Source organism: Cervus elaphus, chromosome 30 (genome assembly GCF_910594005.1).
Source record: "Cervus elaphus chromosome 30, mCerEla1.1, whole genome shotgun sequence".
Taxonomy (NCBI): Eukaryota; Metazoa; Chordata; class Mammalia; order Artiodactyla; family Cervidae; genus Cervus; species Cervus elaphus.
The window spans coordinates 38625551-38653155 of record NC_057844.1 but is presented as its reverse complement, the minus strand read 5'-3'; the positions used below and the strand labels follow the sequence as shown (position 1 = coordinate 38653155).

At 34.5% G+C, this 27605-nt stretch overlaps 1 protein-coding gene across 1 annotated transcript in view; it reads left to right on the top strand.

Annotated features, from left to right (window-relative positions):
• Nucleotides 1-4206: 4206 nt before the first annotated feature.
• Nucleotides 4207-27605, top strand: part of LOC122686673 (mitogen-activated protein kinase 1-like) — a gene marked incomplete at its 5' end in the record, with an annotated part of 67673 nt that continues 44274 nt past the window's right edge. Inside the window, one exon of the mRNA XM_043891871.1 lies at nucleotides 4207-4726. Within this exon, the coding sequence (XP_043747806.1) occupies nucleotides 4207-4726 (520 nt within the window). The remainder of the gene's footprint in view (nucleotides 4727-27605) is intronic.

The following is a 27605-nucleotide window of genomic DNA, read 5'->3' as shown; positions in this document are numbered from 1 at the left end:
TTTAATTATGTAAGTGAATTGCTTTACATTACTAATTTTCTATATTTTTTTTTCTTCTGTTTTCTCTTCAATCTCCTGAAAGATGAAATTTATTTTCTCCTTGGGACATCCTTCTTGAGTAGCTTTATTTTCCCCATAGTTCATCTTGTTTTGCCTTTTCTATGAACCAATGGATATTGACAAGTTGATCTCTGTTCTTGTGCCTTTTACAAATCCAGTTTGAACATCTGGAAGTTCTCAGTTTACATACTGTTGAAACCTAGGTTGGAGAATTTTGAGCACTACTTTGCTAGTGTGTGAGGTGAGTGCAACTGTATGGTAGTTTGAATATTTTTAGCATTACCTTTCTTTGGGATTGGAATAAAAACTGACCTTTTCCACTACTGAATTTTCCAAATTTCCTGGCATACTGAGTGCAGCACATTAACAACAGGATTTGAAATAGCTCACTGAAATTCTATCACGTCCACTAGCTTTATTCATGGTGATGCTTCCTAAGGCCCATTTGACTTTGCATTTCAGGATGTCTGACTCTAGGTGAGTGATCACACCATCATGGTTATCTGGGTCATGAAGATCTTTTTGTATAGTTCTGTGTATTCTTGCTACCTTTTCTAAATGTCTTCTGATTCTGTTGGGTTCATACTGTTTTTGTTCTTTATTGTGCCCATCTTTGCATGAAATATTCCTTTGATCTGTAATTTTCTTAAGGAGATCTCTAGTCTTTCCCATTCTGTTGTTTTCTTCTCTTTCTTTGCATTGAACATCGAGGAAGGTTTTCTTAACTCTTCCTGCCATTCTTTGAAACTCTGCATTCAGATGGGTATATCACTCCTTTTCTCCTTTGCCTTTACCTTCTCTTCTTTTCTCAGCTATTTTTAAGGCTTTCTCAGACAACCATTTTGCCTTTTTGCATTTGTTTTCCTTGGGGATGATCTTGATCAATACCTCTTGTACAATGTCATGAACCCCTGTGCATATTTCTTCAGGGACTCTATCAGATCTAATCCCTTGAATCTATTTGTCACTTCCACTCTAAAATTGTATGTGATTTGATTTAGGTCATAACTGAATGGTCTAGTGGCTTTCCCTACTTTCTTCAATTTAAATCTGAATTTTCCAATAAGAGTTTCATGATCTGAGCCACAGTCAGCTCCTGGTCTTGTTTTTGCTGAGTGTATAGAGCTTCTCCATCTTCAGCTGCAAAAAATATAATCAGTCTGATTGCTTCCTGAGAAATGTGTGTGCAGATCAAGAAGCAACAGTTAGAACCAGACATGGAACAATGGACTGGTTCCAAATTGGGAAGGGAGTACATCAAGACTGTCTATTGTCACCTTGGTTATTTAACTTATATATAGTGTGCATCATGCTAAATGCTTGGCTGGATGAAGCACAAGTTGGAATCAAGATTGCCAGGAGAAATACCAATAGCCGCACATAGGCAGATGACACCACCCATATGGCATAAAGCAAAGAGGAACTGAAGAGCCTCTTGATGAAAGTGACAGAAGAGAGTGATAAAGCTGGCTTAAAGCTCAACATTCAAAAAATGAAGATCATGGCTTCTGGTCCCATCACTTCATGGCAAATAGATGGGGAAACAATGGAAACAGTGACAGACTTTATTTTCTTGGGCTCCAAAGTCCCTGCAGATGGGGACTGCAGCCTTGAAATTAAAAGACACTTGTTTCTTGGAAGAAAAGCTATGACCAACCTAGACAGCATATTAAAAAGCAGAGACATTACTTTGCTGACAAAGGTCCATCTAGTCAAAGCTATGATTTTTCCAGTAGTCATGTACAGATGTGAGAGTTGGACCATAAAGAAATCTGAGAGCTGGAGAATTGATGCTTTTGAACTGTGGTATGGGACAAGACTCTTGAGAGTCCTTTGGACTGCAAGGAGATCAAACCAGTCAATCCTAAAGGAAGTTAGTCCTGCATATTTATTGGAAGGACTGATACTGAAGCTGAATCTCCAATACTTTGGCCACCTGATGTGAAGCACTGACTCATTGGAAAAGACCCTGATGCTGGCAGGAGGAGACGGGAACGACATAGGAAGAGATGGTTGGATAGCATCACAGACTCAATGGACATAAGTTTGAGCAAGCTCTGGGAGTTGGTGATGGACAGGGAATTCTGGCATGCTTCAGTCCAAGGGGTCACAAAGACTCGAAACCACTGTGTAACTGAACTGAACTGAATCTTGTTTTGACCCTAACTATCCAACTTTTTATAAAATATTTTAATATATTTAAATGTTTTTTTTTTTCTCTTAACTCTGACTAATCCTTGACAAAGCTTATATTCTCTGTCTTGATGTTTTTTGAAGAAATAGAATAAAATTCTAATTTTTGAGTATCTAACTTATTTCACATATACTTCGTATTTCAGGTTGACACTACTGTCATTTTAAAAATATTATTGACAATAAGAATTAGTATTTCAAAAATTTGTAAAATATAAACCTATTACCACGTGATAGTTGGTTTGAGTTATATCTAGTACGTGAACACTAGCAAATGGGACAACACACATTGAAACAGTGTTTTTCTGAATTTAAAACCCTATTTATCTATTAAATTATATTGACTCACATGAATATAAATGTGATCTTTAATTGGCTTTGCTTTTGAATTGCGTAAAATAATGGACCTGTTCTTAATCAAGTTCTACAGCACTAGGCATCATGCTTGATGTTTTATCAAGCATAAACCTTAATTCAAAGTAAAGAAATGTTTTGTAAAGGGTAGTGGAAAATTGTGTATATGTATATGCATCTAAACTAGTACATAACTGAAAGAGACTAAGAGATATGTCATATTGGCAAAAAGTAAAATCAAAAATTTACTCAAAATTCTTTTAAAAGAATCTCTTTCTGTTGAGAACTACACCTGGAGGTGACTACATGAGGCTCTGATACATACTAACAATATCAAGCTACAATAATTTTGTTTTAACCTAATCACAGAAATATCCAGTTCTCACTCTTTGCCTTTATTTATTTATTTTAGCATTGAGAGGGTAGACAGTATTATAACTTCATTTTACTGTTTTTAATATTTTCACCATGAAAGTTACTGAATCTCTAATTCCATTTTTCTAGCTAGATACAACACATTTCTATGCAACTGTCCTAGTTTGCTGTAAACTCACAATAGCCACATATGGGGGAATATCTGGCTTTACTGAAATAATTCTTCTTAGGTATGCCTGGCTCTTGACATTTTGCTCACCAAATCTTTCCTCAAATACCATTTCTAATCATATTCTTAAATGTATGTTTTCTTCATTCCACAGCTATAATCAGTAATCTATATTAATCTCTTGTTACCTATAATTTCACATCTGAACCCTTCAATTGCCTTTAAAGTTCACTGATAATACATGCCCTATCATCAAAATGTCTTTGTTCCCATTCCTTAAAACAATACCTAATCTATTCTTGATATTCCTACTCCCTATCTATATTAGGATACTGGTACCCACAACTACGTAATCCCCGGATCATTTTTTAAAGGGAAAATATATTTTGAAAGCTTGTATGAAAACACTTCGATTACAAACTTACGTATAATGCTCAACAAATATTTCACTTGTAAGGTATCACTTCAAAACAAATTTGTAATATGCATATTCATATGTATATGAATTTAAATATACATGGAACATAGTGAGTATTTAGGATGATTTTTTATGATCATGACATCATATATCATGACATCATGACAGGTATGCATGATATCTAGTGATGTACAAATTTCATTTTGATAAAACACAGCATCCACTTCTTTGATTGTGCTGACCCTAAATCTAAAATTGATGCTTTTGAACTATGGTGTTGGAGAAGACTCTTGAGTGTCTCTTGGACTGCAAGGAGATCCAACAAGTCAATCCTTAAGGCAATCAGTCCTGAATATTCATTGGAAGGACTGATGCTGAAGCTGAAACTCCAATACTTTGGCTACCTTATGTGAAGAACTGACTCACTGGAAAAGACCCAGATGCTGGGCAAGATTGAAGGCAAGAGGAGAAGGGGATGACAGAGGATGAGATGGTTGGATGTCACCACCAACTCAATGGACATGAGTTTGAACAGGCTCCAGGAGTTGGCGATGGATAGGGAAGCCTGGCATGCTATAGTCCATGAGATTGTAGAGTCAGACACTACTGAGTGACTGAACTGAACTGAACTGACCACATAGGGTTCCTGATAGAGAATATGGCCACTTGCTGGTACTGGGCTCCAGAAATCATGTTGAATTTCAAGGGCTACACCAAGTCCATCAACATCTGTTCTGTGGGCTGCATCCTGGCAGAGATGCTCTCCAACAGCCCCATCTTCCCCAGGAAGCATTACCTCCACCAGTTGAAACATGTTCTGAGTATTCTTGGATCCTCATCTCAGGAAGACCTGAATTGTATAAAAAATTTAAAAGCTAGAAACTATCTGCTCTCTCTTCCACACAAAAATAAGGTGTCATGGAACAGGCTTTTCCCAAATGCTGACTCCAAAGCTCTGGGTTTACTGGACAAAATGTTGACCTTCAACCCTCACAAGAAGATTGAGGTGGAGCAGGCTCTGGCCCACCTGTACCTGGAGCAGTACTATGACCCGAGTGATGAGCCCATCACTGAAACACCCTTCAAGTTTGACATGGAATTGGACGACTTGCCCAAGGAAAAGCTCAAAGAACTCAAATCTAAAATGTCCTCCTTATGTAATCATGTTTCACCCTTCCTTGAGTTACAAAACATGAAGAAACCATTCTTAGCTAATCTAAATTTAATGATTTTTCCTTTTTGTCTAAATTCCTATTCTTTATAGTAACAAACAAACAAACAAACAAATGCTTAATGCTTGATTCAAAATTTAACTATAACACTTTTACTCACCTGGCTAGTAGAATTGAAATGGATCTTGCATTCATGTATAGAAGCAAAGTTTGTGTACATATGCACATTACCAGTTTCTTTATAGATATATCTTCATTATTTAATGTATTGATAAACAGTAGTAGAAATTGAAAAACATAATCTTGTTTATGAATTAAGTAACTTTCTCTAGTTTCATTGTTCTGTTTCAAAGTTTTTATCTTATGAATAATGGGTTTATTGGATGATGTAAATTCAGTCTAATTGAAATATAATGTTAAAAAAAACATTGTGAGTGAAATTTATTTTAATGTTAATTAGAATATGTCACAATAAACTATATTAAAGCAATTAAGAGAAATTAAAAATTTGTGAATACACCTGCCGCAGAATTCTGTTTTTTTATCTTTGCCCCTAAGATGTTTACCATGGACTTCCCTGGTGAACCAGACCATAAGGAATCTGCCTGCGATTGCAGAGAAGACTTGAATTTGATCCCTGGATTGGGAAGATCCCATGAGGAGGGCAAAGCAACTCATTCTAGGACAGAGGAGCCTGGCAGGCTACAGTCCATAGAGTCACAAAGTGTTGGGCACGACTGAGTGACTGAGCATGGCACAATAAATCCACGTGAAAACTGTGCAAGATGTTTTTATCTGTTCTCTATGCTTCTATCTGAATTATTTCCATGTTTTTCTTACAGTTTCTGGTAAAACATCATGCACTTTTAGTTCTCAATAACATTTAATTCTTTGAAAACAGAAAAAGACCAAACATCTTAAAACATATAGAAAATATGCTGAATTTATTTTATGTAGCAAAGAAGACTAACATAAAGTACAGTATCAGAACACACCTTGTAATAAAGCAGAATGTGAAAAAGGCTATTTTAATGTATCCATAGTGTTGAAGCACATATAAGCAATCATTTCAAAATTAAAAATCACAGTGAGTCTAATTAGTGCTGCAGTTTCTGTAAAATAGACTGGTGGAATTTAATCACACAAGGAGAACCCAAAGCACCTCCGTTTAAAATCTCATATAAGCCACAGTGTATACTTTACATAACAATAATTTCTATTGTTTCTAGAAACAGAAAATAAATATTTTAATATATACATTTTCTATATTTCATCAGTATTTGTTTACTTATATGAACATTGCTATTTTAATATCTTTACAATTTTATTTAATATAACTACATTCTACTTTTCAGCAACTTACACTCCACTTTTTAAATTTATTTATTTTAATTGGAGAAAAATTACTTTAAAATATTGTGATGATAAGAATATACAATGGGTAGAGACAATCTCTTTAACACGTGATGCTGGGAAAACTGGCCAATCACTTGTAAAAGAATGAAGCTAGAACACGTTCTAACACCATAAACGGAAATAAACTCAAAATGGATTAAAGATCTAAATGTAAAACCAGAAACTATAAAACTCCTAGAGGAAAACATAGGCAAAACACTCTCCGACATAAATCACAGCAGGATTCTTTATGGCCTACCTCCCAGAGTAATGGGAATAAAAGCAAAAATAAGCAAATAGGACCTAATTAAACTTAAAAACTTTTGCACAACGAAGGAAACTATAAGCAAGGTGAAAAGACAACCTTCAGAATGGGAGAAAATAATGGCAAACAAATAATTAATCTCAAAAATATACAAGCAGCTCAAGCAGCTCAATACCAGAAAAATAAATGACCCAATCAAAAACTGGGCCACATTTTGTTTGGGCTGTTTGTTTTTCTGGTATTGAGTTTTGTATGAGCTTATTGTATATTCTGGAAATTAATCCTTTGTCAGTTGTTTTATTTGCTATTATTTTCTCCTATTCTGAGGGTTATCTTCTCACCTTGTTTATAGTTTCCTTTGCTGTACAAAAGCTTTTAAGTTTAATCAGGTCCCACTTGTTTACATTTGTTTTTATTTCTGTTACTCTAGGAGGTGGGTGATAGAGGATCTTGCTTTGAGTTATGTCATTAAGTATTCTGCCTATGTTTTCCTCTAAGAGTTTTATAGTTTCTGGTCTTACATTCAGTTCTTTAATCCATTTTGAGTTTATCTTTGGGTATGGTGTTAGGAAGTGTTCTAATTTCATTCTTTTACATGTAGCTGTCCAGTTTTCTCAGCACCATTTATTGAAGAGGCTGTCTTTGCCCCACTGTATATTATTACCTTCTTTGTCAAAAATAAGGTATCCATAGGTGCATGGATTTGTTTCTGGGCTTTCTAGCTTGTTCTGTTGGTCACTATTTCTGTTTTTGTGCCAGTACTGTACTCAATTCCTCTAGCTCCATTCTTCTTTTCAAGACTGCTTTGGCTGTTCAGGGTCTTTTGTGTTTCTATATGAATTAAGACCTAAACAGGCATTTCTCCAAAGAAGACATACAGATGGCTAACAAACACATGAAAAGATGTTCAACATCACTCACTATCAGAGAAACGCAAATCAAAACCACAACGAGGTACCACCTCACGCCGGTCAGAATGGCTATCAAAAAGTATATAAACAATGAATGCTGGAGAGGGTGCAGAAAAAAGTGAACCCTCTTACACTGTTTGTGGGAATTCAAACTAGTACAGCCACTATGGGGAACAGTGTGGAGATTCCTTAAAAAACTGGAAATATAACTGCCATACGACCCAGCAATCCCACTGCTGGGCACATACACTGGGGAAACCAGAATTGAAAGAGACACGTGTACCCCAATGTTCATCGCAGCACTGTTTACAATAGCTGGGACATAAAAGCAACCTAGATGTCCATCGGCAGATAAATGGGTAAGAAAGCTGTGGAATAAGAAAGCAATGGAATATTTCTTAGCTATTAAAAAGAATACATTTGAATCAGTTCTAATGAGGTGGATAAAACTGGAGACTATTATACAGAGTGAAGCAAGTCAGAAGTAGATATTTCTACTTCTGCTTTATAAACTATGCCAAAGCCTTTGACTGTGTGGACTACAACAAACCATGGACAATTCTTAAAGAGATGGGAATATCAGACCACCTGACCTGCCTCTTGAGAAGTCTGTATGCAGGTCAGGAACCAACAGTTAGAACTGGACATGGAACAAAGGACTGGTTCCAAATAGGGAAAGCAATACATTAAGGCTGTATATTGTCACCCTGCTTATGTAACTTATATGTTGAGTATACCATGAGAAATGCTGGGCTGGATGAAGCACAAGTTGGAATCAACATTGCCAGGAGAAATATCAATAACCTCAGATATGCAGATGATACCAGTTTTATGGCAAAAAGTGAAGAAGTAGAACTAAAGAGCCTCTTGATGGAAGTGAAAGAGGAGAGTGAAAAAGTTGGCTTAAAGCTCAACATTCAGAAAACAAAGATCATGGCATCTGGTCCCATCACTTCATAGGAAATAGATGGGGAAACAGTGGAAACAGTGACAGGTTTTATTTTTGAGGGCTCCAAAATCACTACAGATAGTGACTGTTGTCATGAAATTGAAAGACGCTTACTCCTTGGAAGGAAAGTTATGACCAACATAGACAGTATATTTAAAAGCAGAGACATTACTTTGCTGACAATGGTCCGTCTATAGTCAAAGTTATGGTTTTTCCAGTAGTCATGTATGGATATGAGAGTTGGATGGTGAAGAAAGCTGAGCACCGAAGAATTGATGCTTTTGAACCATGGTGTTGGAGAAGACTGTTGAGAGTCCCTTGGACTGCAAGGAGATCCAACCAGTCCATCCTAAAGGAGATCAGTCCTCAATATTCATTGGAAAGACTGATGCTGAAGCTGAAACTCCAATACTTTGGCCACCTAATGCAAAGAGCTGACTCATTGGAAAAGACCCTGATGCTGGGAAAGACTGAGGGCAGGAGGAGAAGGGGATGACAGAGGATGAGATGGTTGGATGGCATCACCGACTGGATGGACATGAGTTTGAGTAAACTGGAGTTGGTGATGGACTGGGAAGCCTGGTGTGCTGCAGTCCATGGGGTCACAAATAGTCAGACATGACTGAGCAACTGAACTGAACTGAAGCCAGAAAGAAAAACACCAATACAGTATATTAATGCATATATTTAAAATTTAGAAAGATGGTAACAATGATCTTGTATGCGAGACAGCAAAAGGAACACAGATATAAAGAACAGACTTTTGGACTCTGTGGGAGAAAGTGAGGATGAAAAGATTTGAGAGAATAGCATTGAAGCACATATATTATCATATGTGAAACAGATGACCAGTCCAAGTTCAATGCATCAAACAGGGCACTAAAAGTCAGTGCACTGGGACAACCCTGAGGGATGGGATGGGGAGGGAGGCGAGAGGGAGGTTTGGGGTGCGGGTCACCTGTACACCCGTGGCTGATTCATGTCAATGTATACCAAAAACCACTACAATATTGTAAAGTAATTATCCTCCAGTTAAAATAAATTAATTAATTTAAAAAAAGAAAATAATTTTCCCTTCATTACAAAGAAGATTCTGCTTGATGACGTATTGATTTCTCAGGTTAATATCAAACACTTTTCATGTGAAAAATTTTAAAGTCATCAAGGTTATATATCTTTCAAAAATATATGCAATAATATTATGCAATGATTTTGCTTATTCTTAATAAGCTGTTTTAACATAGAAAAAAATGTTGTGATGGTTTCTGTCATACATCAACATGAATCAGCCATGGGTATGTATACATGTGTCCCCCACATCCTGAACCCCACTCCTACCTCCCTCCCCATCCTAGCCTTCTAGGTTGTCCCAGAACACTGGCTTTGGGTGCCCTCTTCATGCATCAAACTTACACTGTTCATCTGTTTAACATATGGCAATGTATATGTTTCAAGGCTATTTTTTCAAATCATCCTACTCTCTCCTTTTCCCACTGAATCCAAATATCTATTTTTATTCAACATTTATTTGGACATGTTAGAAAACACATTAGCTTTCATTAATAGTTCACACATCTGTGGTGTTTCAATGTTTAAAGCACACACAGGTGGACATGAGAAAGTTGAATGGCATAGTTTTGGTTTTCTGAATGGAAATTGTGTTAAAGGTGTATTTTTTTTAAGACATTCTCTAAGCCATTGTAACTTGTTTTGGCTGTATCCCATTTTCTTTCCATTTATTTCTGTACTGTTCAGTTGCTCCAACTGAAAACTATGTCTCCATACATTTTAGTCTTTTTCTGTTAAAGAAACTCAACAGAATAGCTGACCACATCATGCCAAGAATACTCACTTCAATCAAAGCCTAAGTAAAAATGCTGCACAATTTCAAACTAAAAAAAGAGCTTGAAGATATTTGCAGCTTCTGAATCTTTCTTTTTGTACGGAAGCAGATTCTAATTTAAAAAGCAGTACTGCCCTTAAAAGTGCAATTAAGCTGTGTTGGTGGAGAGGTCACATTAGAAATCATGGAAATTAAACATTTATAACACTGGGTCAAAAATGATTTGTGCATCACACTGATCATCCTTCATTTATACAATTACCCAATCCTTAGATTGTTTGGTTCTCAAAATAGAAAAACCATTAATAGAGCAAAAATAAGTATGAAATGAGCATTAGATACAGTTTCTAGTGAAAAATGCATAAGTTCATGCTAATACAAGCAAATAGAAATAAAAAGATTGGGTAAGCATGCTCAGCTGCAAGAGCATAATAATTCATGATGCTCCTGGCAGTAGAAAAATCAATATTCACAAAAGCCTGGAAATTTTAGTAAAGTGTGTGAAGTACAAAGAGTAAGGTCCATTCTTTGCACTGGGATACTTTTTCTGTTGTGGACATTGCATTTTAATAGGGATAATGATAAAATTTTACTTACATCAATATAAATAATTTCAATATCTTCCAAGCACACACTAGAGGTTGGCTAGGAAACCAAGAACAAAATAGAATTCCTCTTTTATGAACCTGGAATCTAGTTAAAGGAAAGAGATATCTATGAATATGTCATAATTAACTATTAAAAATGATAAATTTTGTGTGTAGAGCATCATGTAGCAAATAGGTAAGAGGATATCACATATGAATAAGGGAAAGAAGGAAGTAAGCATTGAAACAGAAGATTAAATAAAGGTAAAATAAAAGCATTTTCTTTGAGCAGTGAGGCAACAGTTGCATCCCTACTCACCCCTCTCTGTAGGAGGTCTCCTTGAAAGCAGAATAGGCTAGATAACAGGACCAAAGGTTTGATCTTACAATTCAAAGTTACAGTCTTTCTGACTCTTGGTACCATGTATATGTAAAATTGAAATTAACCTTCTCATAATGAACACAGGAGACAATCACTGGGTACATCTATTTGTTTCTCAAAGAGACAAGAGGAGTTTTTTAATTTTTCTTCCTCTTTACTGTTCAACTTGTGTAATATTCCATCCAGACTTGTAGTCATTTTTTGTTAACGTACATGCATGCACATTCATAATGTTTATTTAAGATTAAACTGTTTCCATCTCTCTATAATATTGATATGAAGGGAAATTTGTTGACAGGATTATTTTATTTTGCCAACAGTGGCCAATTATATGTCAAAAATTTGGCAGAACATTTGCCTGAATTGGAAGGAAGATAACTAGATTCTCTTTTAATTGTAAATTCTCTTTTATCACTCTATTATTTTCATTAAAGGCTCTGTTATACAGGATACACTAAAGTAATAGCATTCATTTAGTTACTAAAAAAGTGAGAATTAAGCATAATGTGACTTTCTTTAAACGAATGCAAACCGTCGACAGCCACTTACCTCTAGTTTCCACCAAAACAAATTTCTTAGTGTACCATCTTCATCAATATGACATTGTATTGCAATCTAAACAACACTTGATAAGGGGAATATAAGTTGCAAATAATGCCATTTTTTTTTTTCAGAAAAACCATTATCATAAACATTAAACTTTTCTTTTTTCAAAAGATATTATCAATCAACTGTTTATACCGCAATACTTTTTGAAATACTTGAGTCAAAATATTTACTTTGCTGTGTTCACTAATGCTCAACTATTGTATCTTAATTTTTACCAAAGCTTAACCAAGTCCATGTGTTCAGAGACCTAATTTAAACAAGATTCAAAACTTCAAACTTGTAATGACTTTGCCTTTCCTGCTCTGAAATGTTACTAGAACTCTGTCAAGAAAGCGATGAGAACAAATTAAAATTTGCTTTATAGACACATGGTTTGCATGTTCTTTAAGTATATGTAAACTGCACAGATTAAAAGCATAATTTCCATAGTAAAGAAATTAAGAAGTTTAAGTCTAGTTAAATCAAACTTATGGAAGCCCAAGTTCACCACTAAATTGTGACTTGTGTTGGCTGAGTACTGCCAGATAAAAAAAACTCTACTCAATGTTGCTAAAAAGTGGGGAAAAAAGTGAAAGGAAAACTGAAATTTGTCTGATTTCAACTTGTATCTCTGTATATCTATAGCTGTATTTCTCTCTTCATCTATATTTATATCTATACATCACAATAGTCCAAGAAGAAAACAGATGTAAATGCAGGTGATTGCCTACTCTCCCAACTGGCTTTGAGAAGAAAGAAAAAGCAAAAGGAAGTCTCTTAGTTCTTAATCCTGCCCATTCTCCCCTCACATAAACCAAACAAAATTTTTTGTGTCTGTGTGAAAATGAGATACAAGAGAAAAAAAAAAATTAAGCAGGCAATAATCTTGACATTTATTTTACTCCCGATTTGAACTGAAGCAGATGGTAGGTTAAGAAGAAATTCTGGAAGTAGATATATAAATCTAAAACATCCTAATAACAGAAGCTACTCATAAAGCTTGCATTTCTCCAACAGGCACAAAGAACCAGTTTGCTAAGCATTTGTGTGTGTGTGTGTGTGCCTATTGGGAGGATAACTGGAGAGTGAAGACAAAATTATCATAATCACCCAGAGCTAATTATCTCCTTCAGTAAACAGAAATTTAGCAGAAAGAAAGTTAAATGAGGAAATAGATAAGGCAAAATCCTCTAAGGGAATATGAAGGCCAAGGAAATAAAGAATTCCAGGAACTCAGTTGAAGTTTTGTCTCCAACTGGACTCTAACAATGACCTTGCCCCAAACCTGTCATGCCAACTGTTTCTTCAAGGATACTTATGAGGAATGGGACTGACTGAGAACAAGGCTGTGAGGAGTGATGGGTAGAGAGGGAAGTGAGATTTTGTAAGACAAATTACCAAAGTATATCTTTAAGAGACCCTCAAAATGAGGAGAATATAAAAATCTAAGTTATGTGTTCATCATAAATGCAAGAGTCTTATTCTTGTGTGCCCGTGAAGGAAAGCAGAACCCGTCAAGGGCACTCACCAATTAAAAGAAGATCAATTATTCTTTAAATGAGCAAGACAAGAGCTAAAAGTTCCAGAAAATTAATAAAGCAATGTTGATTCAAAAAGAAATTCCAGATGAATAAAAAATTGTTTATTAGTAACCTGTGCATTGGAACCATCAGGGAATTCATATTTTAAAGTGGCTGTGGAAGGGAAACTGCAGAGGAAAGCAACAATAAATGAACAAAGCATTCATAATATGTACCTAGAATAATGTTTTGATGAATTTAATATTTATTTTTGAATATTTCAGAATCATAAAATTTTAAAGAACTATCAATCTTTCATTGATGTTAATCTTGAACTTATGTGTCCTGCCAGTCAGAGTCCAGGTTTGGAAAATAATTTTCTGACACAGAGTATTTCAGAAGCGAGTGAATTTATTAAGAGCAAGGAACAGAGATAATAAAGGCACTGAAAATGCAGAGGGCTGAACCCCTGACAGATTAGGGAAAGCCAACGCTTTCCATGGGTTAGTAGCTAATCTTTATAGCCTCAAGACAAACTCCTGCTGGAAGGATGGTATTAGGTGATTGGCTAGGGCACTGAAAGGTGACTACCAGGGTGGGCATTTTTGCCTAATTTGGGGTCAGGAAGCTTGCTGGTGAGGGTCAGGAGGGCTATAGCAACAATTGCAAAGGGGCTTTCCAGGTGGGGCAGTGATAATCCACCTGCCAAATCAGGAGGCGTAAGAGACACAGGTTCAACCCCTGGGCCAGGAAGATCCCCTGGAGGAGGAAATTGCAATCCGCTTCAGTATTCTTGCTTGGAGAATACTGAACAGAGTCTCCCATGGCCAGAGGAGCCTGGTGGGCTACAGTCCATGGGGTCAAAAAGATTCAGACACAGCTGAGGGACTGATGACAAAGGGACTCAATCAGCTTTGGAGATGACCTTGTTTCTGGGCTCCACTTTTGTGGTTTGGTGCAAGACCTTGCACTTTTGGCCTTGGGGCAGGACTGCACATTATGGAGATTTTTGAAGTTCATTAACCACAGGATATAGCTTAAATACATTCTTTCTAAAAATAGCTGATTTAAAAAAAATTGTATTTTAACAAAATAATAAAAAAGACCTCCTGTTACTCAGGATAAAAATTATGTACTTTATTTAATTGGAGGCTAGTTACTTTATAATATTGTGGTGGTTTTTGCCATACATTGAAATGAATCAGCCAGGGGTATACATATGTCCCCCATCCCAAACCTCCCTCCCACCCCACTCCCATCCCATCCCCTTGGGTTGTCCCAGAGCACCAGCTTTCGGTGCCCTACTTCATGCATCGAATTTGCACTGGCCATCTATTTTACATATGGTAGTATACATGTTTTGATGTTATTCTCTCATATCTTCCCACCCTTGCCTACTCCCACATAGTCCAAGAGTCAGTTCTTTACACCTATGTCTCTTTTGCTGTCTTGCATATAGGGTTATCATTACCATCTTTCTAAATTCCATATATATTAGAATGAGAGTCTATATATATATATACATATATATATATGAGATGGTATTTCATTGTAGTTTTGATTTGCATTTATATGATAATGAGTGATGTTGAACATCTTTTCATGTCTTTGTTAACCATCTGTATGTCTTCTTTAGAGAAATGTCTGTTTAGCTCTCCGGCACATTTTTTGATTGGTTCATTTATTTTTCTGGTATTGATTTGCATGAGTTGTTTGTATCTTCTGAAGATTGATTCTTTGTCAGTTGCTTCATTTGGTATTATTTTCTCCCATTATCAAGGCTGCCTTTTCACCTTGCTTATGGTTTCCTTCATTGTGGAAAAGCTTTCAAGTTTAATTAGGTCCCATTTGTTTATTACTATTTTTATTTCCATTACTTTGGGAGGTGGATAATAGAGGATACTGCTGTGATTTATGTCAGAGAGTGTTTTGCCTATGATTTCCTCTAGGAGTTTTAGAGTTTCTGGTCTGACCTTTAGATCTTTAATCCAGTTTGAGTTTATTTTTGTGTATGGTGTTAGAAAGTGTTCTAGTTTCATTCTTTTACAGGTGGTTGACCAGTTTTCCCAGCACAACTTGTTAAAGAGATTGTCTTTTCTCCAGTGTATATTTGTTTGCCTCCTTTGTCAAATATAAGGTGTCCATAGATGTGTGTATTTATCTCTAGGCTTTCTATTCTGTTCCATTGATCTATATTTCTGTCTTTGTGCCAGTACCATACTGTCGTGATGACTGTAGCTTTGTAGTAGAGTCTGAAGTCAGGCAGTTTGATTCCTCCAGTTCCACTCTTCTTTCTCAAGATTTCTTTGGCTATATGACGTTTTTTGTGCTTCCATATGAATTTTTAAATTATTTTTTCTAGTTCTGTGAAAAATAACATTGGTAGCTTTATAAGGATTGTGTTGAAGCTATAGAGGACTTTGGATAGAATATTCATTTTCACTATACTGATTCTTCCAATCCACGAACATGCTATATTTCTTCATCTATTTGTGTCATCTTTGACTTTTTTCATCAGTGTTTTATAATTTTCTATATATAGGTCTTTTGTTTCTTTAGGTAAATTTATTTCTAAGTATTTTATTCTTTTCATTGCAACGGTGAATGGAATTGTTTCCTTGATTTCTCTGTTGTTTTCTCATTGTTAGTGTATAAGAATGCAAGAGATTTCTGTGTATTAATTTTATATCCTGAAATTTTACTATATTATTTGATTAGCTCTAGTAATTTTCTGGTTGTGTTTAGGATTTTCTATGTAAAGGATCATGTCATCTGCAAACAGTGAGAGTTTTACTTCTTCTTTTCCAATCTGGATTCCTTTTACTTATTTTTCTTCTCTGATTGCTGTGCTTTAGGACATCCAAAATTATGTTGAATAATGGTGATGAGAGTAGGCACCCTTGTCTTTTTCCTGATTTTAGAAGAAATGCTTTCAATTTTCCACCATGGAGGATGTTTGCTGTGTGTTTGTCATATATGGCTTTTATTATGTTGAGGTATGTTTCTTCTATGCCTTCTTTCTGGAGAATTTTTATCATAAATGGGTGTTGAATTTTGTCAAAAACTTTCTCTGCATCTATTGAGATAATCATATGGTTTTTTATCATTCAGTTTGTTAATATGGAGTATCACACTGATTGACTTGCAAATATCGAAGAATCCTTGCAAAATACTGCACTATTACTCTAAAGACTCAATTCCTTTAACATAGTTAAGTTTTTTAAAAAAATATTTTATCAATTAATTAAAATTTGATACATACATGAATAAGCACCAAAAAAAAAGTCACAAACAGATGTCTGTATTGATGTACACATCCATTGGCAAATGAAGAGATTTTATGTATGCTAAATTTACTCTGTCATTTTTTTTTTTAATCTTGATGGCAAGTATTATAAATAAAAATGGTATTTTCCCAATGAACATAATGATCACTAGGAAGCAAATTTTCTACTTCTGTATCCCATATGTTGCACTTCTTCCAAATTTTTGTTTTATAAAAGAAATCTCTGATAGAAAGTATTTTGTATATCAAAAGTAGAATTTACCTGTAAAGTCATATATGTAATGATTAATTGCCACTATATTCATTAACAATTATTAGAGGAATTGTATTGGGATACATTATGTCATCAACTGGCTGCATTATTGTTATTAGCAAGCAAGACTTACTAATTAAAATTACTTTCTAATTATATACCCGCTTATTTTATATTGATATAAATAGCTGCATTATTTTCTTGACACCACAAAGAATACAAAAGAATTATGATTTATTGCCAATCTGTGAAAAATCATTTGAGTAAAACTGAATGAGAAAACCCTAAACAATGGTGGACACATTTCAAAGGAGCGTTGCAATCTAAAAGGTTAAATCGGGGATAAGTATGCAGCTGACATCTATTACATTTACACATTGTTGGCTTCTGAAAATATCTGAGAACATGTTTAAATTGATCAAACAATTTACTAAAATAGCCTAAATGAAAACTTAAGCTACAGTAAATGGACGATATAATTTTAGAAAATTGTGGGCATATATTAGATATTGAAATTATTCACAATGTAGAAAGGGCAATCTCTTTTTAAAAAATGGAAATATTCATGGGCAATGTCTTCATCTTAAAGCCTATATATCAATATAAATCAATATTTAATGGAGAATCTCAGCTTTCTCAGCTTTTCACCAAACTTACCTACAAACAATTATTATTTTTTCACCCATGGGTTGAAGTCAGGTGTAATATTTCAGAGTAAGAAAATCCAATGTCAAATATTGGAATAGATACTTTCTTTTGCATTTGTCATAATTTTTGTATAAATCATCTGGGCTGTGCAGTTTTATGTAAAACTATGTTATTTTTGACAAAAATTCATGTAGTATAGCAGATTATAGTGTGTATTCAGTTTGGTTCAGTTGCTCAGTCGTGTCTGACTTTTTGCGATGCCATGAACCACAGCATGCCAGGCCTCCCTGTTCATCACCAACCCCCAGAGTTTACCCAAACTCATGTCCATTGAGTCGGTGATGCTATCCAAACATCTCATCCTCTGTCATCCCCTTCTCCTCCCAACTTCAATCTTCCTCAGCATCAGGGTCTTTTCAAGTGAGTCAGCTCTTTGCATCAGGTGGCCAAAGTATGGGAGTTTCAGCTTCAGCATCAGTCCTTCCAATGAACACCCAGGACTGATCTCCTTTAGGATGGACTGGTTGGATCTCCTTGAAGTCTAAGGTACTCTCCAGAGTCCTCTCCAACACCAGAGTTCAAAAACATCAATTCTTCAGCACTCAGCTTTCTTTATACCCCAACTCTCACATCCATACATGACTACTGGAAAAACCATAGCCTTGACTACATGGACCTTTGTTGACAAAGTAATGTCTGTGTTTAATATGCTGTCTAGGTTGGTCATAACTTTCCTTCCAAGGAATAAGTGTCTTTTAATTTCATGGCTGCAGTCACCATCTGCAGTGATTTTGGAGCCCAAAAAAATAAAGTCTGACACTGTTTCCACATCTATTTCCCATGAAATGGTGGGACTGGATGCCATGATCTTAGTTTTCTGAATGTTGAGCTTTAAGCCAACTTTAAGGCAATAGTGTATATTACCCTACTCTAATTCAATTTATTTATTTTAAAATTTACTTTTGTTTACGGAGAGCTCAATTTCCTTTGTTGAATTTATTATTAAACACCTAATTTAGAAGGCATCGGCTTGATTAATTTTTAAATAATTGCCTTTATAAACTAGACTTTTATAAGAGACAATATTCAGTTCAGTTCAGTTCAGTTCAGTCGCTCAGTCAAGTCCGACTCTTTGTGACTCCATGGACTGTAGCATGCTAGGCTTCCCTGTCCATCATCAACTCCCAGAGATTGCTCAAACTCTTGTCCATAGAGTTGGGAATGCCATCCCACCATCCCATCCTCTGTCAACAATATTATATATACATTTCAAAACAAATTTTTTAAATTAAAATATAAATTTTATATATTAAATGTATGCTTAGTAAATATATGGTATGTTCAACATAAATTTACTTTTAGTTCAGAAAATGAACTTGAAATTATAATGTGAAATAAAAATGTATTAAGACTAAATTGATCTCAATAGTGTATTTTTTCTATTTCAAAGATCTGTTCCTAGATTTTTCTTCTATCTAATACTATTTGGGGGCTTTTTTGAATATAGAAAAATCAGTGGTGTTTGAAAGGATCCTTACTATTTAACATTTTACTCCTTCTATATGAAAATCAGCTTTGACCAGATCAAATGTTACATATCAAGGATCTTGAAATTGAGGAGTCCCTTTCCAATACTACCATAATTTCTCTAGCACGGTTTTCTAACAGGAGTATCTCTTCATCAAAACCCTTAACAGAGTATTTTATATTTGATATATACCTTGAATACGTACGTTTTCTTGGATGACTCTTAAATTCTGAAGGGAAAGGAAGTTCAAAGTATCTATTCATTGTTTTACTAAATGTTATTTATTTTTAATTGAGTATGGTTGATTTACAATGTTGTGTTAGTTTCAGCTGCACAGCAAAGTATTTCAATTTTACATATATATATATATATATATACATGTATATACATATTTTTTCAGATTAATTTCACTCATATATTATTATAAATTGTTGAGTATATATCCCTGTGATGTACAGTTGCTCTTTGTTAGTTATCCATTTTATATTTATTTCTGTGCAATAAATTAGATTAATTCCAAACTCCTAATTCACCTGCCACCATTTCTCCCCTGGTAACCATAAATTTGTTTTCTATGACTGTGAGTCTATTTCTGTTTTGGAAATAAACTCATTTGTGTCATTTTTTTTTCTTTTTTTAGATTTCACTTATTAGCAATATCATATTATATTTGTATTTCTCTGTTTAGTTCACCTCACTTAGTATGACAATCTGTAGGTCCATCAGTGTTGCTGCAAATGACATGATTTCATCTTCTTTATGGCTGAGTGACATTCCATTATATATAAAAAAATGTGTACAATACATATTCCATTGTGTGTATATCTATCTACAACCATAAATAAGAATGAAATAATATATATGCCACATTTTTTAAGGCAATTTTTATGTATTTATTTTTGGCTGTGCTGGGTCTTTGTTGCTGTGTGGGCTTTTCTCTAGTTGCAGGGAGGGCTGCCTATTTGTTTTGTGTGGGCTTCTCACTGTAATGGCTTCTATTTTTGTGGATCAAGGGCTCTAGGTGTGCAACCCTCAGTAGCTATGGCACTTGGACTCATTGTGGCTCCTACTCTCTAGAGCACAGGCTCAGTAGTTGTGGCACACTGGCTTAGCTGTTCCATGGCATGAGGGAATCCTCCTGGATCAGGGCTTGAACCTGTGTTTTGCATTGGCAGGCAGATTCTTCACTGAGCCACCAGGGAGGCTCTACTCCATTTTCTTCATGCACTCATCTGCCAATGGATATTCAGGTTGCTTCTGTGTCTTGACTAATGTAAAAGCTCATGTAAATAGTGCTGAAATAAATACTGTGGTGCATGTTTCTTTTTTAATTATACTTTTAGCGGTATATGTGCACAGAAGTGGGATTGCTGGATATGGCACCATACAATAACTATTTTTAGAATTATAATGAAACTCTATAAAGGCTGTTTATAATGGCAGTATAAACTTTATAATGCCAATCTACGTTCCACAAGAGTGTAGGAGGACTTCTATTTCTCAACACCCTGTCCAGCATTTATTAATAAGCTGACTTTTTGATAATGGCAATTCTTGCTACTGTGAGGTGGTATACTTAATTGTACTTTTGATTAGCATTTCCCTAATAAGTAGTGATGTTAAACACATTTCATGTGTCTATTGGCTATCTGTTTGTCTTCTTGATGTCCATTTAGATTGCCTACTCATTTTTTTTGTTTTGTTTTGTTTTGGATTGAGCTTTTTAAATTTTTTTCCTTAAGTGATCTGTTTATTTAAAAAAAAAACTAAACTCTTGCCCTTTGCAAATGTTTTCTCCCATTCTAGAGGCCATCTTTTCATTTTATTTATGATTTCTTTTGATTTGAAGTTTAATCAGGTCTGATTTGTTCATTTTTTATTTTATTTCCATTATTTTAGGAGAGAGATACAAAAAAAATTATTGTTACAATTTAAGTTAAAGAGAAATCTGTCTCTGTTTACCTCAGGGATATTTATAATTTCTGGTTACATTTAAATTTATAACCCAATGTGAGGTTTTTTGTTTTAAATATGGTATTAGAGAAAGTTCACCTTTTACATGCAGCTGTCCAGTTTCCCAACACCACTTATTGAAAAGACTGAGTTTTCTCCATTGAATATTCTTACTTCCTTTGTCATAGGTTAATTGACCATAGGTGGGTTGGTTTATTTTCTCTCTTGTTTCAGTTACCTATTTTCCTGTTTTTGTCCCAGTATTGTACTGTTCTGATTACTGTAGTTTTGTAGCATACTCTAAAGTCAGGGAGCCTGATTCCTCCAGCTTCACTGTACTTTCTAGAGATTGTTTTGTCGATTCAGGGTTGTTGTGTTTCCATATAAATTTTACAAACATTTTGTTCTGGTCCTGTGAAAAATGTCATGGGTAATTTAATATAGATTACATTGAATCTGTAAACAGCCTTGTGTAGCATTGTCATTTTAACAACACTGATTCCTCAAAGCTAAGAACATGGAATACCTTTCGATCCATAGCCTCTTCAGTTTCTTTCACTAACATCTTATAGTTTTTGGAGTACAGGTGTTTTGCCTCCTTAGCTATGTTTCTTCCGAGGTATTTTATTCTTTTGAATGTGATGATAAATGAGATTGTTTTTTATTTTTATTTTTATTTTTATTTTTTTTTTATTTTTATTTATTTTTTTTTTGAGATTGTTTTTTAAACTTCTCATTCTGATCTTTCATTGTTACTGTATAGAAATGCAACAGATTTCTGTGTATTAACTTTGGATCCTGCATTATAACAAAATTCATTAATGAGCTATCATAGTTTTCTGGTAGCATTTTCAGGAATTTCTATGAATAGAATTTTGTCATTTGCAAACAGCAACAGTTTTATACTTCCTTTTCAAATTTGGATTCCTTCTTTCCTTTTTGTTTTCTTTCTTTTTTTGACATTGTAAGGTATTTGAATGTATTCTTATCATATAAGTGCTTCCCTGATGGCTCAGCTGGTAAAGAATCCACCTGCAACAAAGGAGACCTGGTTCAATCCCTGGGTTGGGAAGATCCCCTGGAGAAGGGAAAGGCTACCCATTCCAGTATTCTGGCCTGTAGAATTCCATGGACTGTATAGTCCAAGGGGTAGCAAAGAGTTGGACATGACTGAGCAATTTTCACTTCCCTTTTTTATCATATAAACCCACTGAAGAAGTTCTGTCCAATAGAAATGCAATGCAAAGCATATGTAATTTTAAATTATCTAGTAGCCATATTAAAAAAGAAAAAGTAACAAGAAAGAGGTAAACTAGATTCAATAATGTTTATTTAACAGAATAGTAAAAAGAACATCAGTTAAACATGTAGTTACTTAAAAATACTAAATAAAAAATATTTTACACTCTCCTTTTGGATTCAGTCTTTGAAATCCAGTGACTATGTTACATTTATTGCACATCTCAGTTGGATGTCAAGTTTTCAGTAGAGATAATTGATCTGCATTGAGATTTTACAAAATTTACAATTGAAATAGCAGATTCACATATCCAAGCTTTTCCAAACTTACATAAATCTTTTCCATTAATTGAATCACATAACAGTCTAATTTTTTTTTCAGAATAGTAAAAGATGTTTATCAGTTTTCACAATCATAGCCAGACCACCACCCCACCCCCCAGAAAAAAAAGATAGTTGCAATTGGAAGTCATAATGGGAACCAGATTAACCTACCAATATAAAATAATTACATACAATTTGGGGAGTCAAGCAGAGTGATGTAGTAAGTGGAAGTGCATACATGCACATGTTTTCATTATCTCAGCCAGTCTATGTCTTTTGGTTGGTATATTTAATCCATCTACATTTAAGGTAATTATGGATACATATGATCCTATTACCATTTTCTTAATTGTTTTGGGTTTATTTTATATCAATCTTTTTCTTCTCTTGTATTTCCTGCTTAGAGGAATTCCTTTAGCATTTGTTGTAAAGCTGGTTTGGTGGTGGTAAATCTCTTAACTTTTGCTTGTCTGTAAAGTTTTTGATTTTTCCATCAAATCTGAATGAGAGTCTTGCTGGGTAGACTATTCTTGTTTGCTGGTTCTTCCCTTTCATCACTGTAAATATATCATGTCATTCCCTTCTAGCTTGTAGAGTTTCTGATGAGAAATCAGCTGATAGCCTGATGGGAGTTCCCTTGTATGTTATTTGGCATTTTTCCCTTGTTGCTTTTAATATTTTATCTATGTCTTTAATTTCTGTCAATTAAATTACTATGTGTCTCAATGTGTTTCTCCTTGAGTTTATCCTCTCTGTGCTTCCTGCACATGGTTGACTATTTTCTTTCATGTTAAGAAAGTTTTCATCTATTTTCTCTTCAAATATTTTTTTTTAAATCTTTTCTTTCTCTCTTCTCCTCCTGGGACCCCATAATGCAAATGTTGGTGCATTTAATATTGTCCCAGAGGTCTCTTGGGGTGTCTTCATTTCTTTTCACTCTTTCTTCTCTATTCTCTTCTGTGGCAGTGATTTCCACCATTCTGTCCTCTAGAAGATTTATCCATTCTTCAGCCTCAGTTATTCTGCTATTGATTCCTTCTAGTGTATTGTTCATCTTTGTTTGTTTGTTCTTTAGTTCTTGCAGGTTTTTGGTAAACATTTCTTGCATCCTCTTCATTGTTTTTCTGAGATCCTGAGTCACCTTTCCTATCATTATTCTGAATTCTTTTTCTTGGAGGTTGCATATCTCTATTTTGTTTAGCTGTTTTTCTGGAATTTTATCTTATCCCTTCACTTGGTACAGAACTTGCTGCTTTTTTATCCTGATTAGTTTCTGTAATGTGGTGTTTGTTTTAGCCACTGTGGAGCTGTGGTTCTTCTTGCTTCTTTTGTTTAATCTCTGATGGAGAAGGCCAAGAGGCTTTAAGCTTCCTGATGGGAGGGGCTGGGTGGGGAAAACTGGGTCTTGCTCTGGTGGGCAGGGTCTTGCTCAATAAATCTTTAATCCAATTATCTGCTGATAGGTGGGATTGTGCTCACTCTGTGGTAGTTGTTTGGCCTGAGGTGACCCAGGCCTAGAGTCTGCTAGTGTTGTCAGTGCCCCCATCTCTGTGGTGAGTCCCTGCTCACCCATGCCTCCTCAGGAGACCCTCCAACATTAGCAAGTTGCTTTAGTTCAGTCTGCTGTTGGGTTACTGATCCTTTCCTCTGTGTCTTGGTGTGGGCAAGATTTTGTTTGTGCCCCCAGAGACTGGAGTTTCTGTTTCCACCATTCCTGTGGAAGTCCTGTGATCAAATCCTGCTGGTCTTCAAGGTTAGATTCCCTGGGGATTCCCATTCCCTTTTGTCAGATCTCCAGGATGGGAAGCCTGACATGGGGTTAAGAACCTTCACACCAGTGGAAAATCCTCTTTAGTATTATTATTCTCCAGTTTGTAGGTCATCCACCCAGCAGGCATGGAGTTTATTTTATTGTGATTGTTCAATAGCTAATTAGTTTTTTGGTGCTCTTGAAGGAGATGAGAACATGTCCTTCTACTCTCTCTCTCTCTTTTTTTTTTCTGACTGCCGTGCCTAAGACTTCCAAAACTATGTTGAATAAAAATGTTGAAAGTGGTCATCCAAGTCCTGTTCTTGATCTGAGAGAAAATGTTTTCAACTTTTCACTGTTTTGTACAATGCTAGTTGTGGGTTTGCTATATATGGCATTTATTATGTTGAGGTATCCTATCCTCACTTTCTAGAGAGTTGTCATAAATGGATGTTTAATTTGGTCAAAAGCCTTTTTTGCATCTGTTAAGATGATCATGTGGTTATTATTCTTCACATGCATTTTTTTGGGGATTATACTTATCCGGACTTTTTATTCTGTTCCATTGATCTAGATTTCTGTTTATTTCACTACCATATTATTTTGATGACTGTATCTTTGTAGCATAGCCTGAATTCAGAGAGCCTGACTCCTTCAAATCTGTTTTTCTTTGTCAATATTGATTTGACTATTCAAAGTATTTCTTGTTCTTACATAAATTATAAAAATGTTGTTCTAATTCTGAGAAAATGTCATTGCTACTTTGACAGGGATTGCATTGAATTTGTAGGTTGTAATCATTTTCACAATATTGATTCTGTCTATCCAAGAAAGTGGTATATCTTTCTATCTCTTTATGTCATTTTTAATTCCTTTCATCAGTATCTGATAGGTTTCTGAGTACAGTTTTTTTTTTTTGTTGTTGTTGTTTGTTTGTTTGTTTTCTGCCTCCTTACGTAAATTTATTCCTAGGTATTTTATTATTTTTTATGCAATGGTAAAGGGATGGTTTCCTAATTTTTCCTTCTGATTCTTTGTTGTTAGTGTATAGGAATGCAAGAGCTTTCTGTATATTAATTATATATTGCAGCATTACCAAATTCATTGATGAGCTCTAGCAGTTTTCTGGTAGAATTTTAAAAATTTTCTTTGTATGGTATCAGGTTGTCTGCAAATACTGACAGCTTTACTCTTTTTTTTTTTTTTTTTCCCCAATTTGGACTCCTTTTATTTACTTTTATTCTCTGATTGCCATGGCTAGGACCTCCAAAGTTGTGCTTAATGCTTATGACAAGAGTGTATATTGTCACTGTCCTGATCTTAGAAAAAATGCTTTTAGTTATTCACCATTGAGAACTATGTTAGCTGTGGATTTGTCTGATACTACCTATATTATATTAAGGTATGTTTCCTCTATGTCTGTTCTCTGGAGAGTTTTTATCATAAATGGATGCTGAATTTTGTCAAAAGCTTTTTTTGCATCTACTGAGATGAGCGTATCATTTATATTCTTCAGTTGATGAACTGTGTCACATTGATTGATTTGCAGATGTTGAAAAATCTTTGCATTCCTGGGAAAAATCCCCATTGATGATGGTGCATAATCCTTTTAATGCATTGTGGGATTCAATTTGCTAGTATTTTATTGAGGATTTCTGTGTGTATGTTCATTAGTGATATCATCTTATTTTGTTTGTTTGTTTGTGATATCTTTAACTGATTTTGGTATCACAGTGATGGTGACCTCATAAATGAGCTTGGGGGAGTTCCTTCATCTGTGATTTTTGGAATGATTTCAAAAGGGTAGGTGTTAAGTATTCCTTAATTGATGTAAATTATCTGTGAAGACATCTTGTACTGGGGTTTTGTTTATTAGAAGATTTTTAATCACAACTTCAATTTCATAACTTGTGATTAGTATGCTTACATTTCTTATTTTTTCTTGGTTCAGTCTTGAAAGGCTGTATCTCTAAAAATGTATCCTTTTTCTCCAGGTTGTCCACTTTATTGGCATATAGTTGCTCGTAGTATTCTTTCGCAGTCCTTTTATTATTATTATTATTTCTGTAGTATCATTTGTAATATCCCTTACTTCATTTATAATTTTGTGTATTTAAATCTTCTCCCTTTTTCTCCTGATAACCTGGCTAAAGTTTTATCATTTTGTTTATCTTCACCAAGTACCAGCTTTTAGTTTCATTGACCTTTGTTTTTTTTTTTTTTTTTTGTCATCTAATTCATTTATTTCTCTTCTTATCTTTAAGGTTTCTTTCTTTCTACTAATTTTGGGCTTTGGGTTTTGTTTGTTCCTCTTTCTTTAGTTGCTTTAACTGTAAGATTAAGCTGTTTATTTCAGATTTTTCTTGTTTTTTTGAAGTAGGATTTGAGTGCTATAAACTTCCCTCTTAGAATTTCTTTTCTACGTCCAGTAGTTTTTGGATTGTCCTGTTTTCATTGTCATTTTCCCTGTATATTTTTAAATTTCCATTTTAATTTCTCCAACAACACAGTTCAAAAGCATCAATTCTTCTGTGCTCAGCTTTCTTTATGGTCCAACTCTCACATCTCTACATGAGTACTGGGAAAAACATATCTTTGACTAGATGGACCTTGTCAGCAAAGTAAAGTCTCTGCTTTTTAATATGCTGTTGAGGTTTGTCATAGCTAGTATATTTTAAAAATTGATAACACTATTTATAAAGTAATATGTTAAATTCTATTTATTGTCCATAATTCAGCATAATATTAATAAGCTAAAATAAAAATCAGATCATAATCAGAATCTCCAGTTATTTTCTTTCCCTAGACACTGTAATTACCAATAAAACCAATCTAACTTTAAATACAAATTAAAACAATATGCCTGAATACAACTATTAAAATATACTTTTTAAAATGTATCTGCAGTAGGTTAAATTAAATAATTTAAAAATAACAAAGAATTTTTCTTTTCAGCCAGAAAAAAAAATCAGATAATAGCTAACACGGGTTGTTTAGAATCACACTGCATTTTAATTATCATTGTCACTATTGTTAGTGGTTATCAAAGACCTTTCTTTGCTTCTTTAGTTACCTCAAGCCACGTTTATCACATCACTGGCATAAAAGCTAAACTGGTTTTCTTAAGTTTCTATCATCTTCAACAACAGAACCATAATTTAGAATAACTGATTTTCATTACATTGATTTAATATAATAGCATTAAAGTTAAATAAGCAGCCAGTGTTAAAAAGTATAATTTCTAACTGTTTTCTATTAACTTAAAGTTTATCATTTTTCTGATTGTTCAATGTAAGACTGATGATGACATTGAAAAAAAAATTTTTTTCTCTAACCAGACAAAGAAACATAACAATGTAAAGCTGAGATATAAAAATATAAAAGCTAGAAAGGAATTCTTCATAGAAAAAACTGAGACAAACAGTAGGGTTTTAAAGTTTAAT